Source organism: Anolis carolinensis, chromosome 1, assembly GCF_035594765.1.
Source record: "Anolis carolinensis isolate JA03-04 chromosome 1, rAnoCar3.1.pri, whole genome shotgun sequence".
Classification (NCBI taxonomy): Eukaryota; Metazoa; Chordata; class Lepidosauria; order Squamata; family Dactyloidae; genus Anolis; species Anolis carolinensis.
In genome coordinates, this window is record NC_085841.1 from 23,622,191 (window position 1) to 23,637,323 (window position 15,133).

Here is a 15,133-nt window from a genome sequence, read left to right on the forward strand (position 1 = left end):
CCACTAGGGCAACAGACATAGTTCTGAGAGCATGCAAAAGTACAAAATGCACACATAACATTTCCAATAAATTATAATTTAAAAAAAATGATTTCTAGCTTTAACAGATATACTTGCAGGTGCTGAGGCAATGCATGCTGAACTGAGATCATTTCTAGTGATCTGGAATGGTGTTTCAGGGGACTACATAGCTACTTGCTCCTCCTTAATATGTAGGAAAACCAGAATCAAGCAAAGTAATACAAAGGACAGGACAAGTTATTCAGAGTAAGAGATAGTAAGCAAAAGGACATCATAATCACAATCACAGGATTATGTTCTTGTTCCAGTTTGCATGTAGAATTTAGGATACGTTATATCACAGAGAATATACAGCAATAAATATATGCATTAACTGTATGGCAGATCCAGTATGAAAGTAGGCAGGGTTCCTCACCCCTTTAGTTTCCCTGTGGATCTGTTTTCCCTTCTCTATTTGCCTGGGATTGTTTGTGGGAGAAGGTTCTGCAGAAACTAACTTTGCACACCTAGTCATTTTAGGGTAAGAGTAAGAAAACTCCTTCAGTCCAAGGGACAAATTCAATGTCAGAGAAGTTGAGGGCCACATTCCACAGATGAACAAGGTCAAAAGCAAAAGCGCCAAATGTATAATTTTAAAGCAATTACTGCCTCTATACTAAGTCATACCAAAGGCATTCCAATCTTCTACAAGAGCTGCAAAACCATTTGACAATGGGGAAGTAGCTATCTGGGGAACTTCAGATGGTCAAATTTGGACACCAATTGTCAGATTTGGCCTCAGGCTCTGAAGTTCCCTCATCTTTTCTAAAAGGAGTGGCGGAAGAAAATCTCTGTTATCTTAGATCAGACATAAGAGTGTTGACTCCTCTCCCCTGCTGTGGTCTGCAAGGGTTTAAAGCAAGAGCTTTAACTACATATAAAGCGAATGAGTGACTAATTTGCTCAGAATTGCAGGATTAATTTTGAACATTTATAAAGCCATCACAGAGAATTTATTTGGTACACAAAAATAAGCAAAGTTCATTGGAAAAATCAAAATTTTTAAAAAAATTGAATTGAATTTTTATAACCTCAATATATACATCAATTTCTGCTCCTTTGAAAGGACTCCTAATTAAAACAGCTAAAAAGTACCATTTAACACCTACCAAACTGGGCAGAATTAATAATGCCATCTCATAAAACTGCTGAAGATGGAGCAGTGCTGTAAAAACTTTGGGAAAAAATTCCTCTATAGTTACGGATTTTGGAACAAAATTCTAAACTATTTTGATTTACCTACTTCCAGATATTTGACAAAATATCATTTTCTCAAAATCTTTATCAATATTGTTATTTTTATAGGGAAATCATAGAACTGCCACATAGAGATCAAATCTCAATTCTGATTGGAGCTGCTGGAGTTGAAATAACAATACTGTGTTTAAGTGGCTGGATAGGTGCAAGTGGATTGCATTCGCTTTTTTGTGTCAGGAGTGACTTGAGAAACTGCAAGTCACTTCTGGTGTGAGAGAATTGGCCATCTGCAAGGATGTTACCCAGGGAATGCCCAGATGTTTCACCATCCTGTGGGAGGCTTCTCTTATATTCCCGCATGGGAAGCTGGAGCTGACAGGAGCTCACCCGGATCCCCATATTCGAACCCCTGACCTTTCGGTCAACAGTTCTGCCAGCACAAGGGTTTAACCATTAGCTAAAAGTGGGATGAAAGTAAGGGATGAAACAGTCAGCGTTAACAGAAAATACAGAAACAATATATATCTCAGGTTTTGAACTTAATGATGTATCAAGGCCTAACATCAATTTATATAACATTTTGGTACCTATTTTAAAATAGAATATTTTTAATATATGGACTGTCATGGATTAGGTTAATCAAATGGGATAGTAGTTGTGGAAATTACTGTTAAAATTGTAAAACATTTGAATCCTGTACTTCAATTCATATGAATCATTTACTTCAAAATCTCTGAGGCTTGATTCAAAAACTTCTTAATCTAAAGTTACTTTCCATATTCACCAACCATTTGTTCACATTTTCTAGCTAATATTTTGGTTTGCCTTATACAAGTCCCTTAGCTTATCACACTGATAACGAAACATTGAGCTGGAACACAGCTTTTCTAGCACCCAGAAATGACTGTGTTATGTCTTTGACTTATGCACAATCTCCAAGATACTTCTGTGATTGTCTTGTATTTACTGTCCTCCTCAGTATCTCTCTATTGCTGCCACAAAAAGATTTTAAAACAGTCATTATCCCACTCTAATTTATTGTAGAAGATTATCTTTTGATTACCAGATTACTTGCATGCAGAAACAGGAGGGCAGGAGATCAAAGGTCCTGTCTTAAGATCATTTGAGCAAATGGATTCTGGAGTGTCTGTGAATTACTATTACATTGACTTCCTAATAATCAACTTATCAATAAAGAGTCATAATGAGAGTTGCCTGTTAAATTACCAAAGCTTTTTGCTACCTTCATCTGTTTTAAAAAGAACAATAAATCACATTATGTTATGTTCTAACAAAGAGTGATTGCACCCTTCTTTCAAAGTTGTATTGGGAGAGACTGATGTTATAAGAAAACAGGTATCAACATTTGGATCAGCTACAGAATGAGACACTTATATTGTGAAAAAAAGAAATGCATAATTAGAAGAGAGCAAAGGGGGATGTTGCTTTGCATAATATTTGCATATGCTAGTTTATATGTGTACCCAGCATTTTGGGGACAATGATTAACCATCATTAATGATCATTAATTTTCAGCTCCTTTAGAGGACCAGTATCTACTAGAGGTGTGCATTTGTATGGAATCACTACCCGTTTCTATTTGTACCATTCGTATGGTCCCATTTCCATTTCTGTCCACCGCTTATGGAAATAGGTGCCTATATAAATAAGCTTTTCTGTCCAAGGTCCAAAAAAAAAAAACCCAAAGATTTTTTTGGCCTTGGGCAGCAAAGCACCAGGACCTGCATCCAAGTGGGCCCGGTGCTCGGCTGTAGGCCCTGCCTGCTGGGCCTACAAGCATCGAGCGCTCAGCTGTAGGTCTTGCCTGCTGGGCCTACAAGCATTAAGCGCTCAATGGCTTGTAGGCCGAGCAGGCCCAACAGGCAGAGCCTATGAGCATCAAGTGGATATATCCGAATGGATGGAATGGTATAAAACCACAAAAGAAACAGATGAAACAGGATTTGGGCCCAACTCTAATATCTATCTTTTAATATGCTCAGTTGTTGCCCATATTGTGCATCAGTCTCAACTACTTTTGAGAGAGCATGCCTCGCCTGATTGGCCATCCAAATAAACTACTCTTTGTGAATAAATAAAATTCAGTTTCTGTTTGCTAACACAATTCACAAAAATGGTTGGATGGATTTTCACCAAATCTGGATGGGATGTTTGGGATCTTCTGATTTAACATGCCCCCAAAGTGAATGTTATATATGCAACACAGCCTATATATTTAAAATGTCAGCTTTAAATGCTTTAAAATTTTAACATATTGATCAAAATGTTCAGTAAAGTCATTCAATTGGCTTTTCATTGAGATGAATAGCAGGATTTAGTGAGAACAGGAGCAGATCTGGATGACTCTTGCAGGTGTAGAGCTTTCCAAGGTCTGGGAATTATACTAGAACATTAATTATGGAACATAATTAATTGCTTAATATAATAATTCTATAGCACATTATCAGAACATGTTAAGCAGTAAGACAAAGACATAATCTCTCTCTCACTCCATGGTTACAAGCATTAACGCATGCCAACTCTGTCAGATTTAATCCTTTTCTAGCATCTGATGACTTACCAATTAAATCTTACAAACTGTATAGAATTTTAAAATTTGAAGCCAAAAGATACAAACAATACTGTAGCTTATTTTAGAACAATGCCATGAGTCAACAGACAAGACAACAAAACAAGAGTTCAATATTGAAGCAAACTCAAACTTGGCTGTAAGAACAGAAGTTGTATGTGTAAACATTTTACGGCACAACCAGATAGGCCCCAAAACCGGTACCTGTCTTGGTTTTACTGGAGGCGTCCAAACGCCGCCGCCAGTAAAACCAAATTAATGAGGATCAAACCAGGGTTTCACTTCCTGATAGGCCTGGGTCTAATGAGGTATTGAGCCTGTGGGGACTCACTACTGGGTAGTTCTGTGACAACACGGGGGTGAGTCCCCATTGCCATTGCACAGCTTTTGGGCTCGGGATGCCAAAGGTGCGGAATGGCACCCACCCCCTCCCCTAAGCTCCAAAATAACCCCTAAGGTAAAGGTTTTCCCCTGACATTAAGTCTAGTCATATCCAACCCTGGGCATTGGTGCTCATCTCCATTTCTAAGCCAAAGAGCAGCCTACATGATTGCATGGAACACCGTTACCTTCCTGCTGGAGCGGTACCTATTGAGCTACTCACATTTGCATGTTTTTGAACTGCTAGGTTGGCAGAAGCTGGGGCTAACACTCTGCTCCCCAGATTCAAACTGCCAACCTTCCGGTCAGCAAGTTCGGCAGCTCAGTGGTTTAACCCACTGTGCCACCGGGGGCTCCAAAATAACCCCTAGAAATAAAATAAAACTTACTGGGCCACCATTACATCCCTCCTCATGTTCTCCTGATGGAAAGAAATGACGTGCCAGGAGGTGGGACAATGCCGCCTTCGTCCTGTCTACTGGTGCGTCATTTCCTTGCACCAGGAGAGCATGAGGAGAGATGTAATGATGGCCTGATAAGTTTTATTTTATTTCTAGGGGGTTTTGGGTGGAGCTTCGGGATGGCATGTAGACACTCCCCCCCCCCGGGAAAACCCTGGTTTGGAGGCACTTGTGGGGACTTAAACACAAGCTGAAGTGGATGGGTCTTATGGTATCTTCCGACTCTATGATTCTATAAAAGCTATGGGACACATTGCTATATTAAGGCTACCATGCTGTTGCAACTTTCCTTCCCTAATGACATACCAATAATGAATAATGTCTAGGAGTGCATTTTGCTTGTTTTAGAAGATAATCACAACAAGTGCACCAAGTGTGTAGAGTCCCCTTTCTAAAAGTTGGAAAGCACTCTTCCCTTCTTTGGTGTCCTTCAGTTTTGGGCTATAAACTCCATAATGCTTAACCCGCTCACTATATGCTAGCTAGAACTTGTAAAGAATTGTAAGCAAAAAAAAAAAATGTCTGAAAGACTGCCAAATATTTGTTGTTGCTGTTGTGTGCCTTCAAGTCATTTCCAATGTATGGTGACCTCTCAGGGTTTTTCTGGAGCTGAGAATGTGTGACGCTCTCCAGGTCTCCCAATGAGTTTCCATCACTAAGCAGAGAACTGAGCTCTGGTTGCCGGAGTCATTCTCCAACACTCAACCCACTGTAACATGCTAACTCCCTGGCGAAGTATATCACATGGGCTTTATCCCCTTATTGCTCTGCAGTAAAACATCTTCTGGGGAGCATAAAATCTTTTTCTACAGTTTACCCTGTTTGGTACAAATGAAGACACTGAACGGGGTGAGGATGTGGGTTGTACAGCATTTGGCCATTCTGCTGGGTGACAATACACAGCCACAAAGAGATTAGCAGCTATTTTTAGACAATGTGCAACATGTTAAGGTGACAAACAATAGAAAAGGAACTGAGAGGGCAGACTGAGGGGGGAAAGAATGGAAGCAAAAATAGACCAGTGCCTGTTTTTAAAGTCTTTTCTGTCCTGTCTGAATTTGTGAGACTCAAATGTGACATTTCCTTCATATCTGATTATTCTTTTGCCCGTTTATCTGCTTTAACATATATATTTACTTATTTGCAGTATGTATTTATTTGATGCATTTATATTCTAGACCAAGTCAACATAAGTTGGAAATAAGTTTCAGGTTGGTAATACATATAGGAGCTACCCAAAGCACTGAACCATACTTCCAAAATAGTTTAGATTTGGATAGTTCCTATAAAACTTGAAATGGCTCCCATAAAATCCAGACTGGATCTGCCAGCCTAAAATAATGGAGTTGCCATATGCTTCTCATTTCAAGGGTCTTCCAAGTACCATAAGGTGTTACACATGGCTTCTTTCCCTGTATATTATCTTCACAACGATCCTATGAAGTAGGTCAGGCCACTACCTTTTTATAGTGTGATGGGAGCTAGAACAAGGATCCCACAAATCCCAGCGCACCATTAGTCTACCCTGGCCACAAAATGATCCAGTTGGTATGAATTGCTTTATTCATTTGGGTTCCTTACACCACATATTTTTAAAATAGCCTCATCAAATGTTGGCTATTCAGTTTCTATGAAGTTTTGTAAAACTTGCAGGGCCCTTCATAGATAATCACTGTTGGATAGGGTCATAAACTCCTTCTTCTTATCTTGCAATAATGCAGCTCTAAGATCTGACAAGCAATCGCCTAGCAAATTTCTTCACTAAAAAGGTCCTTGAACATAAACATTCTCAAAGTGGTCACTGAGCTTCTGAATTAGATTTTTCAAGTGTCAAGAAAATCTCTCTGAAGACATGAAAGGTTAGAAATACTCTTTACAACACTATGCCAAATAAGTACAGTGTTCCCTTACTTATTGCGGGGGTTACATTCCAGGACCACCTGCAATAAGTGAAATTCCGCGAAGTAGGAGCACTGTATTTATTTCAATATTTACACATTATATTAGTAGTTAGGTGACCTTTCTCCCCTTTGCAAGCCTTCTTCCTGCGCTTCTTCTTTTCCGGTGCCTGCCAGTTTCCCTTTTGTGCATGCGCCTCCCTCTCGCCAGCATCCAGAGTGGCCCGGCTGGACGGCAACGAGAGGGAGGGCGCATGCGCAAAAGGGAAACGGGCATCTTCTGCGCATGTGCACCTCTCAGAAAAAACTGCGAAGCAGTGAGGGAGCAAAAAGCAAACCACAAAGTAGGGAGGGAACACTGTAGTGCCTTTGAGTATGACTTACAGTTCTGATGGCTTTTCGTCATATTCTCAGAGTCCAGTGCATGGTAGAATTCATATGCGGATCGGCCAAGCAGCTCATCAGGATGATATCCCACTAATTCAGTTATCCTTGGTTTTTAGAGAGAAAAGGGTTTTCATTAGATGCTGGATTTTGAATGTTCATCACACCTTTCATTTCATATTGTTTCATTTCCTCAAGTTAAATAAAAACTAATTTACCAAAAAAACCTCCCCAGTTATTTGTGATATTAGGAATAAAGGTGGCCAATGTGTGTGTCAGATATAGCTAGTCACATCCAGAACCGTCCACTGTCTCTAAGTATCTCAGCAACTAGATGCAGTACAATTCTATTGTTTGGTCTAAATGGCCATCACTTGAAATGTTTAGTCAGATATGCCACAATCCCTTTTGTCTTTTGAGTTTTCGTAAATACTGAGCTTCTTGTTATTTGTCGAGCAGTCTTCCCTCAACCTGATGCCTCCTAGTTCATTTGTCTACAACTTCCATAATCTACAACCACCATGTTGGTCTCAACATTAAATTGGCAGATGTAAAGTTGGAATGTGACCTCTTACATATCTTTGTATACTTAAGCACAGAATCTCAGACATTAATAACTCATTTCTAATATATAAGTAAAAGAAAAAGTTTTAATCATGAATTTTAAAATCACCTCTTGTGTTTACTATATTTTAATCTTTGTTCTATGTATTTTAATATAAGTATTAGTAGAAATATGAATTAATATGTGTATTTTATAATGTTTTTATGTTTATATGTTTTTAGCTATATTATAACCTGACTCAAGCCACAAGGAGAGGCAGGTAAGAAACATCATCATCATCATCATCATCATTTCATTGCTGGATGACTGGTGCATCAAACACTGGATTTAATACACGAATCACTAACTTGACATGTCAGCACTTTCTTATCACCTTTGGCATAATACATTTTTATTCCTCACCTATCAAGTATTGAGTAACCAAAGTACATGCATCTTTAAACTAGGCGGAATTCTATTCTACATTTCACATAAAACAGATACTGCTTACTATAGCTCAATAATGTTTTGACAGATTTGGAAGCTGAACTTAACAGTAGGAATATGTTGTGCCTGAAATATCATGCAACCACAAGGCAACAATAGAAATGGACATAGTGAGCTCCGAAAAGGTGGAGTTTATAGATGAGGGGATTGCACTGATGTCAGAATTGACTGGTAACAGCTGGTTATTTACAATTAATTCCTTTTCCCAATAACAAAGTAAAATCCTTTTAGAAGTGATATAGAATGATATAATCATAGAGCTGGAAGAGACCTTGTGGGCCATACAGTCCAATCCCCTGCCAAGAAGCAGGAAAATCGCATTCAAAGCACCCCCAACAGATGGCCATCCAGCCTCTGCTTAAAAGCCTCCAAAGAAGGAGCCTCCTCTACACTCTGGGGCAGAGAGTTCCACTGCTGAACAACTCGCACAGTGAGGAAGTTCTTCCTAATGTTCAGGTGGAATCTCCTCTCCTGTAATTTGAAGCCGTTGTTCCGCATCCTAGTCTCCAGGGCAGCAGAAAACAAGCTTACTCCCTCCTCCCTATGACTTCCCCTCACATCTTGATACATGGCTATCATGTCTCCTCTCAGCCTTCTCTTCTGCAGGCCAAACATGCCCAGCTCTTTAAGCTGCTATTATCATACCTTTTGTGATGCAATACTATTACCTATAGTAAAACTCAATAGTAGAAGAGGAATTTTTTATGGTAAGTACTGTATCATTCTTTGTCTTTTATTTCTGCTACATACTTTTCCCTGCTTGTTTAGCATTTTAATTTATAACTTGCATATGTACCCACCATCAGCTGAGTATTTATTTTCGAATGCTATTTATCAGAAATACTCATTGTTAACTTAAGAATAGTCCCATTTGAAAAATGTAGCAGAAGGGACTTAAATTTGCATGATCAAATACTTTTTTTTTTACAATATAATTTTAATTGATAAAATATGAGGAGTGGAGGAGGGCATAAGAATGGATATAAAGCAAGACATTTCTAGCATCTTATATTATTGTCTTCTTCCATAGTTATCTAATACAGAAAAGGTTTTTATGATGTTAAAAAGAAGAAAAAGAGGAAGGGAAAAGAAAGAAAGACATTTCTTACTTAATCTAAAACCAAAGAAAAGAAAAGTGGGCATAAAATATATTGAAGCGAGGATAGAAAAATTAGGAAATGGAAAATAAAGGGCCCTATAAACACTTCCTGCTCTGTCTCTACTGTCGTCTTCATAATCTAAAAGAAATAGAATCTAACTTTCTGTCATGTATCTTCCTTTTTCTGGTAGATTAACTTTTTAATTCTATGTTTCCATATCTAAATGTTGTTTATATCTTAAGTTTAATAGTCTTATTGATTTTATTGCATAGTTATGTTTCTAGTTTAGATTTTATGATTTGGTTTTATATATATGTTAGGCACTGAATTTTGCCATTATTATGTTGTAAACTGCTTTAGGTCCCCCCTGGGGTGAGAAAAGTGGTATATAAATACAGTAAATAAATAAATAAATACCCAATGTTTTTATTTTCTTCTCTTCTTTTAAAAAGACAATGAAAAATAATAAAGAGAATTTCTATAAAATGATGTTCAGCTGGCATTTAACACCCCTGACCGCTCATATAAAAAATGTATGAGCTTATATCAAGTCAAGTCAAGATTTATTCGATGCTTAGACCACAGGTCTTTCACTTGTCAAAAATGTGTAAAGTTGCAAATAATAGTGTTGGAAATGTAAAGTCTATGAAGACTCCTACAACTATATGAGATGGACCTGCAAAAAGGAGACATTGTGGAGACAAATTCATGGGGTAATCCAGGAACTTAAAACAAGAATCAACTTCAAGCCAGAACTTACATTACAAGGACTGTTGTACAATCAAATAAAAAGAAACATGAAAGAATACTGTAGTACATGGTAACAGCAGCAAGAATTTCATATGCTCAAAAATGGAAAGTCACAGAGATATCTACTGTAGAAGACTGTATAGTAAAGATGTGGGGAATAATAGAAATGGACAGGTTTATGATGCTGTTGAGGGATTAGTGTCTTGGAAGAATTGAAACCTTTTTACCAATATATATGTGAGGGAAAGGGAAAGGTGTTATGTATAGGTTTGGAAATATAAATCGTTGAGATATTTATTTGTTAATGTTAAAATAAGCAAAAGTAAACTAATGGCGGGACATAAGTTGGAAGGAAAATACTAAATTATAAAGAAACCGAAAAAAGGAAGCAAGAAATCCACTTTCAAAATCAATTCATGTATATAGGTAAAGGTTTCCCCTTGACATTAAGTCTAGTCGAGTCCAACTTTGGGGGTTAGCGCTCATCTAAATTTCTAAGCTGGCCAGCAAGACTGCATGGAGCACCGTTATCTTCCCGCTGAAGTGGTATCTATTGATTTACTCACATTTTCATGTTTTTGAATTGCTAAGTTGGCAGAAGCTGGGGCAAACAGCGGGAGCTCACCCTGTCCCATGGATTTGAACTGCTGACCTTCCAGTCTGCAAGTTCTGCAGCTTAGCAGTTTAACCTGCTGTGTCACCTTATTCATGTAGTTTAGAGTTATATGTAATTAGAATAGAGATATATGCTGTGTAGTTTGATATGCAATTGCAGTTAGCTATATCTGTGTTTATGTATGCAAAAGTGTTATTGTACATTTAATTGTGCCTTTTCTTATGTTAAGAATTTAATTTTTTTTAAAAAAAGGAAATGGTTGCTAAGAATGAGCTCACAGCTTTTGGTATTTCCCTTATTAAGAGAACATTTTAAACAAATAGTAGGCCAGATATTAAAAGTGGGTCTCCCTGCCCTTTGAGAGTCAGCTGCTGTACTTATGCAATAATGTTTCCTAAGCTAAATTCCATGAAGATTTTCACACAGTGACTTTGCTATTAACGTCACCAATGTACAAGTGCTGGTTACAAACAAATAGTGCTGTGAAGATTTGGGCCGGAAAAACACAGTTGTTTACCAATGTACTGACTGCAAAGAAGACTTTTTAAAAAATCAATTAAATCTATAATAAAATCTACTATATCCAAATGACTGCTGTTCGTTGCTTTTAAGACAGAGACTTCTTTTTTTCTCACTCCTCTTTCTCAGCATTTCAGGATAACCTTGTTACATTTTGTGTAGTTTCGATCATATCTAAGCCAAGAGTTCATCTTGTATCGTCTGCTGTATAACGTAATTGGATGACACTTTTTTAAAAAAATGATGAAAAAACCCTACAAAGCCAAGAGGCTACGATGCACGTGTCTCCCCCCACGTCCAACCGCAACCCCCTTTGAACGGCATCATTCCCAGTTGACATTAACCTTCCACAGCCAGGAAATACAACCCTAGAACAAACACACACAGCCTCCTCTGCCTCCAAGCACGTAATTGCCATTATCACTAATGATGGCAACACTCTATTCTCACAAGGATGCTGACTTCTGTGCAACATTGGAACAGTCTGGCTCTTCCTCCTCCCTATCCATTTCACACAAATTTTATTTTTTTCAAATAAAGAGGCAAATTAAAAGTACAGCAGAAAAAAAGCAAGAAATCAGACCCTTGTTTCCGAAAAGATTCATGTTGTACCTGCTGTTTTCAAGATTCAGACTTAAGGGACTAATTAGCCATGATAATATGAGGTTTGGGTCTCAAAACACAGATATTCTGCCTTGGCAAAACCTGGAGGCGTATAAAATGGATCATCGGTAGGATTGCAACAAGATATTTGAAGCATCAGTTGTACCACTCCTTGAACCACAAAGAGAGTTTGTTAATAATAATAATAATAATAATAATAATAATAATAATAATAATAACCACAACTATTAGTATTATGCATGATTCACTCCATTCTGACAATAGCAATCAATGGGTTGATGAATCCTATTTCTACACTATTTATACAGTAGTATTTTCTACTCAGGATGGGGAGAATATTCAAAAATATTTTTAAATGGTCAAAAAAGTGTTTTTTGAATTTTGAGAAACTCTGGACTCATGAAAATCTTCACACCTACCATGTACAAAATTTCCATGTGGTTGTTTTTCACAAGAAACAGCATTTTGCGGTCAGAGAAAATGTTGTTTACTGTGCAGAAAACACTGCAGTTACAGCATTACCCTGTGCAAAATTCATACATAGGTGATTTCCATAGAAAACATCCTGTTTTGCATCGAAAATGCTGCTTTCTGTGCAAAACGACTAAGCATACATTTTGCACAAAATAAGTCCTTTGGCAATGAAAATTCCAAGGTTTTAAGAGACTTTCTCACACCTGACAAAAAGTTGCTAAAATAACCAGTGGCTTTTATTCCCCAAAAAGATAATGAGTAAAAAATTACCTCTGTACCTATCTCAGCTACCAAAGTAACGGGTAGCTTGGAGTAGGCAGAGTTGGTTATATGGACCATCTGGAAGGCGTCTTCTGTGAGTCCTTCTACACTGCCATATAAAATTCAGATTATCTGGTTTGAACTGTATCATATGGCAGTGTAAACTCATATAATCCAATTTAAAGCAAATAATGTGAATTATTTGCTTTGATAACCTGGATTATATGGCAATGGGGCTTGACAAGCAAAAAGGATGTTTTTAGGGTAAAGGCCAGGGATAGGAAAAATTACCAAGCATGGCCAATGATGCGGTATCACAGAAACTGTAACTAGAGATTCCCTAAAAACTGGAATTAAACCTGTTTCAGAGTGCTTACCCACTTCTAGTTGTAGCACAAGCTAATCAAGTGGTACATGGTGAATGAGATTCCTAAATATTAGGAAAAGCTCATTAATTAAAATGAAACCACCCAGGGTATTTGAGCAGGAAAAGCTCAGACAGACTTTATAGATGTCTGACAATGCATTTCACCCTGCAGCTGAAAGACAACATTGTGCATTCATTCCTGGGTCTCATGCCAATCCTGAGCATCTTAATCCCTTCACATTCTTTCATTCTTCACCCAACTCCTCAACATGACATTAACTTCACCAAAGTTCACACCACAGAATTACCTCTTATATCGCATACGTCTCCTGTGAAAATGTCATGTCCAATTGGATCAGTATAATCTTGGATTAAAAGTTACCTTGCATATTAGAAGTGGTGTTTCCTATGGTTCAAACCAAAACCAACTAAGAAGTATGCTCTCACAGTACTAAAACCTATTTAGATGCTAAATGTCAGGGAACTGTGTTTATGCTCTTAAAGATCAGGTAATGCGGGAAAAGAATGAAATGATAAACATTATGTATTTGAGATTGAAATATTAACTAGTGATTAAAGTTTTAAAATAGCTACACTTGATGACTAGAGGAAATCATTTGCATACCTGTGCTTCAGCTAATTCTTCATCAAACCACCTTTGTGGCATTAGTAAAGGTAAAGGTTTTCCCCTGACATTAAATCTAATCGAGTGTGACTCTGGGGGTTGGTGCTCATCTCCATTTCTAGGCTGAAGAACCAGTGTTGTCTGTAGACACCTCCAAGGTCATGTGGCTGGCATGACTGCATGGAGCACCATTATTTTCCCACCTGAGCGGTACTTATTGATCTACTCACATTTGTAAGTTTTTGAACTGCTAGGTTAACAGAGGCTGGGGCTAACAGCACGAGCTCCCCCCGCTTCCCCAATTCGATCAGCTTTCGGTCAGAAAGTTCAGCAGCTCTGGTGGCATTACTCCTTAATAAGAGATGTGCCTTGTTTGTTTTGTTTTGTAAATCCTCTCAAAAGCCTAGGATGGTACATGTATGTGTTCCCTTTAGCAGCACTTCAGTTCTTTCAAGAAAAGTCAGGTTGGCTCTTTACTTTCTTCTGCCAGTCAGAACTGAATTGTTCAATTTGGTTTTAAACAATGTTTCTATGTATTGTACACATTAGCTTTTGGGCTCCTGATAGGCAGAAAAGAGATCTGTTACATGATCATTTACTTATTTATTTAATGCATTATAAAAAGTAAATAATCTTGTAAGAAATTGATTAGCTAAAGGCATTTGACTTTTAGCTTTTTGAACCACCTACATTTCGCAAAAATGGCTTACTAAGCAGCTATCACGGTTGCTAATTTGCTCCAAACCAATGGGATATTCCAAACCAATGATTTCCAAAAACCTTAATGTACGCAGACAGCAGATATGGAAATTGCATTAGCAAGCTCCATGTGGCTTTAAGCACCAGATGTGATGCTAAATGTCTTGCCCGTGTCACATCGCACACTTTGCCCAAGTCCCTTTCAAGCAACACATGTTTCACGCATAGATAAGAGAAGTAGAAAAGACACCAGAAGTTTCAGATCCAGACTCAGATGTTGTTAGTAGCATAGTCCCATGTTATACATCTTGGAGCTTCTCAGTTTATGTTTGGTTTTATGATACGTTACATATTATGACTCAATGTGCTGTAGTGCTTTGAGTGCTGCAGTGGGACTCCAGGTTGGAGGTCAAATTCTGACTCAGCCATGGAAATGCACTGAGAGAGCTTGAGCAAGTCACATTATCTCAACCTGATAGGCAAATTTCCTATTTCCTATTACTCAATCTAGCCATCACTGGTTCAGGAAAATGCTAAAAGTTGCAAAGGTTTTCTCTCTCTATTACAACAAAAAAAAAAATACTTTTAAGGAAAAAAAGTTAATATTGTTGATAATTCCCATCAAGCCAGCATCAACTTATTCTAGGTGATTCTAGGAATGAGTGACATAGAAGACAACTTGATATTAACAGCCCTTTCAAAGTCCTGCAAACTCAGTATGTAGAAAAACCCCCTCCTCGAAACCTAAAATAGGAAAAAGCATGCTCACTCAGTCACATTGGAATAAATGACTATTGGCGCTCTTTTGGGAGGGTGGACTGAAGACCAACAGTATCCTAAATAGCACGACTGGCTGAATGGAACCTGTATAAGTCTTTTAAAAAATCTGAATTCAGCATCCACTTAATTTAAGCACTCAATTAAAGCCACTTGTTAGCAGCCAGTTTAAATCCTTCCTAAGTTTAGTCTCACCCACACCAGAGGTTTACAGAATGGATTATTCCTCCTTTAACAAGCAAGTGTGGGTCAGCTGGATACATCATTAATCCAACAGGAAGATTCATTTTACAGCAGAA

At 37.9% G+C, this 15,133-nt stretch overlaps 1 protein-coding gene and 1 long non-coding RNA gene across 3 annotated transcripts in view; one reads left to right on the forward strand and one right to left on the reverse strand.

The window, feature by feature from the left end:
• epas1 (endothelial PAS domain protein 1) overlaps positions 1-15,133 on the reverse strand; it is a 129,638-nt gene that overhangs the window by 20,684 nt on the left and 93,821 nt on the right. For both annotated transcript variants that reach the window (XM_062971230.1, XM_003225178.4), the window contains exon 7: positions 6,972-7,078. In XM_062971230.1, coding sequence (XP_062827300.1) covers positions 6,972-7,078 — 107 coding nt within the window. The remainder of the gene's footprint in view (positions 1-6,971; positions 7,079-15,133) is intronic.
• LOC134296401 (uncharacterized) lies at positions 7,074-10,843 on the forward strand. The gene is made up of 2 exons (XR_010003133.1): positions 7,074-7,795; positions 8,614-10,843. It is a non-coding gene; the product is annotated as an uncharacterized LOC134296401 (long non-coding RNA).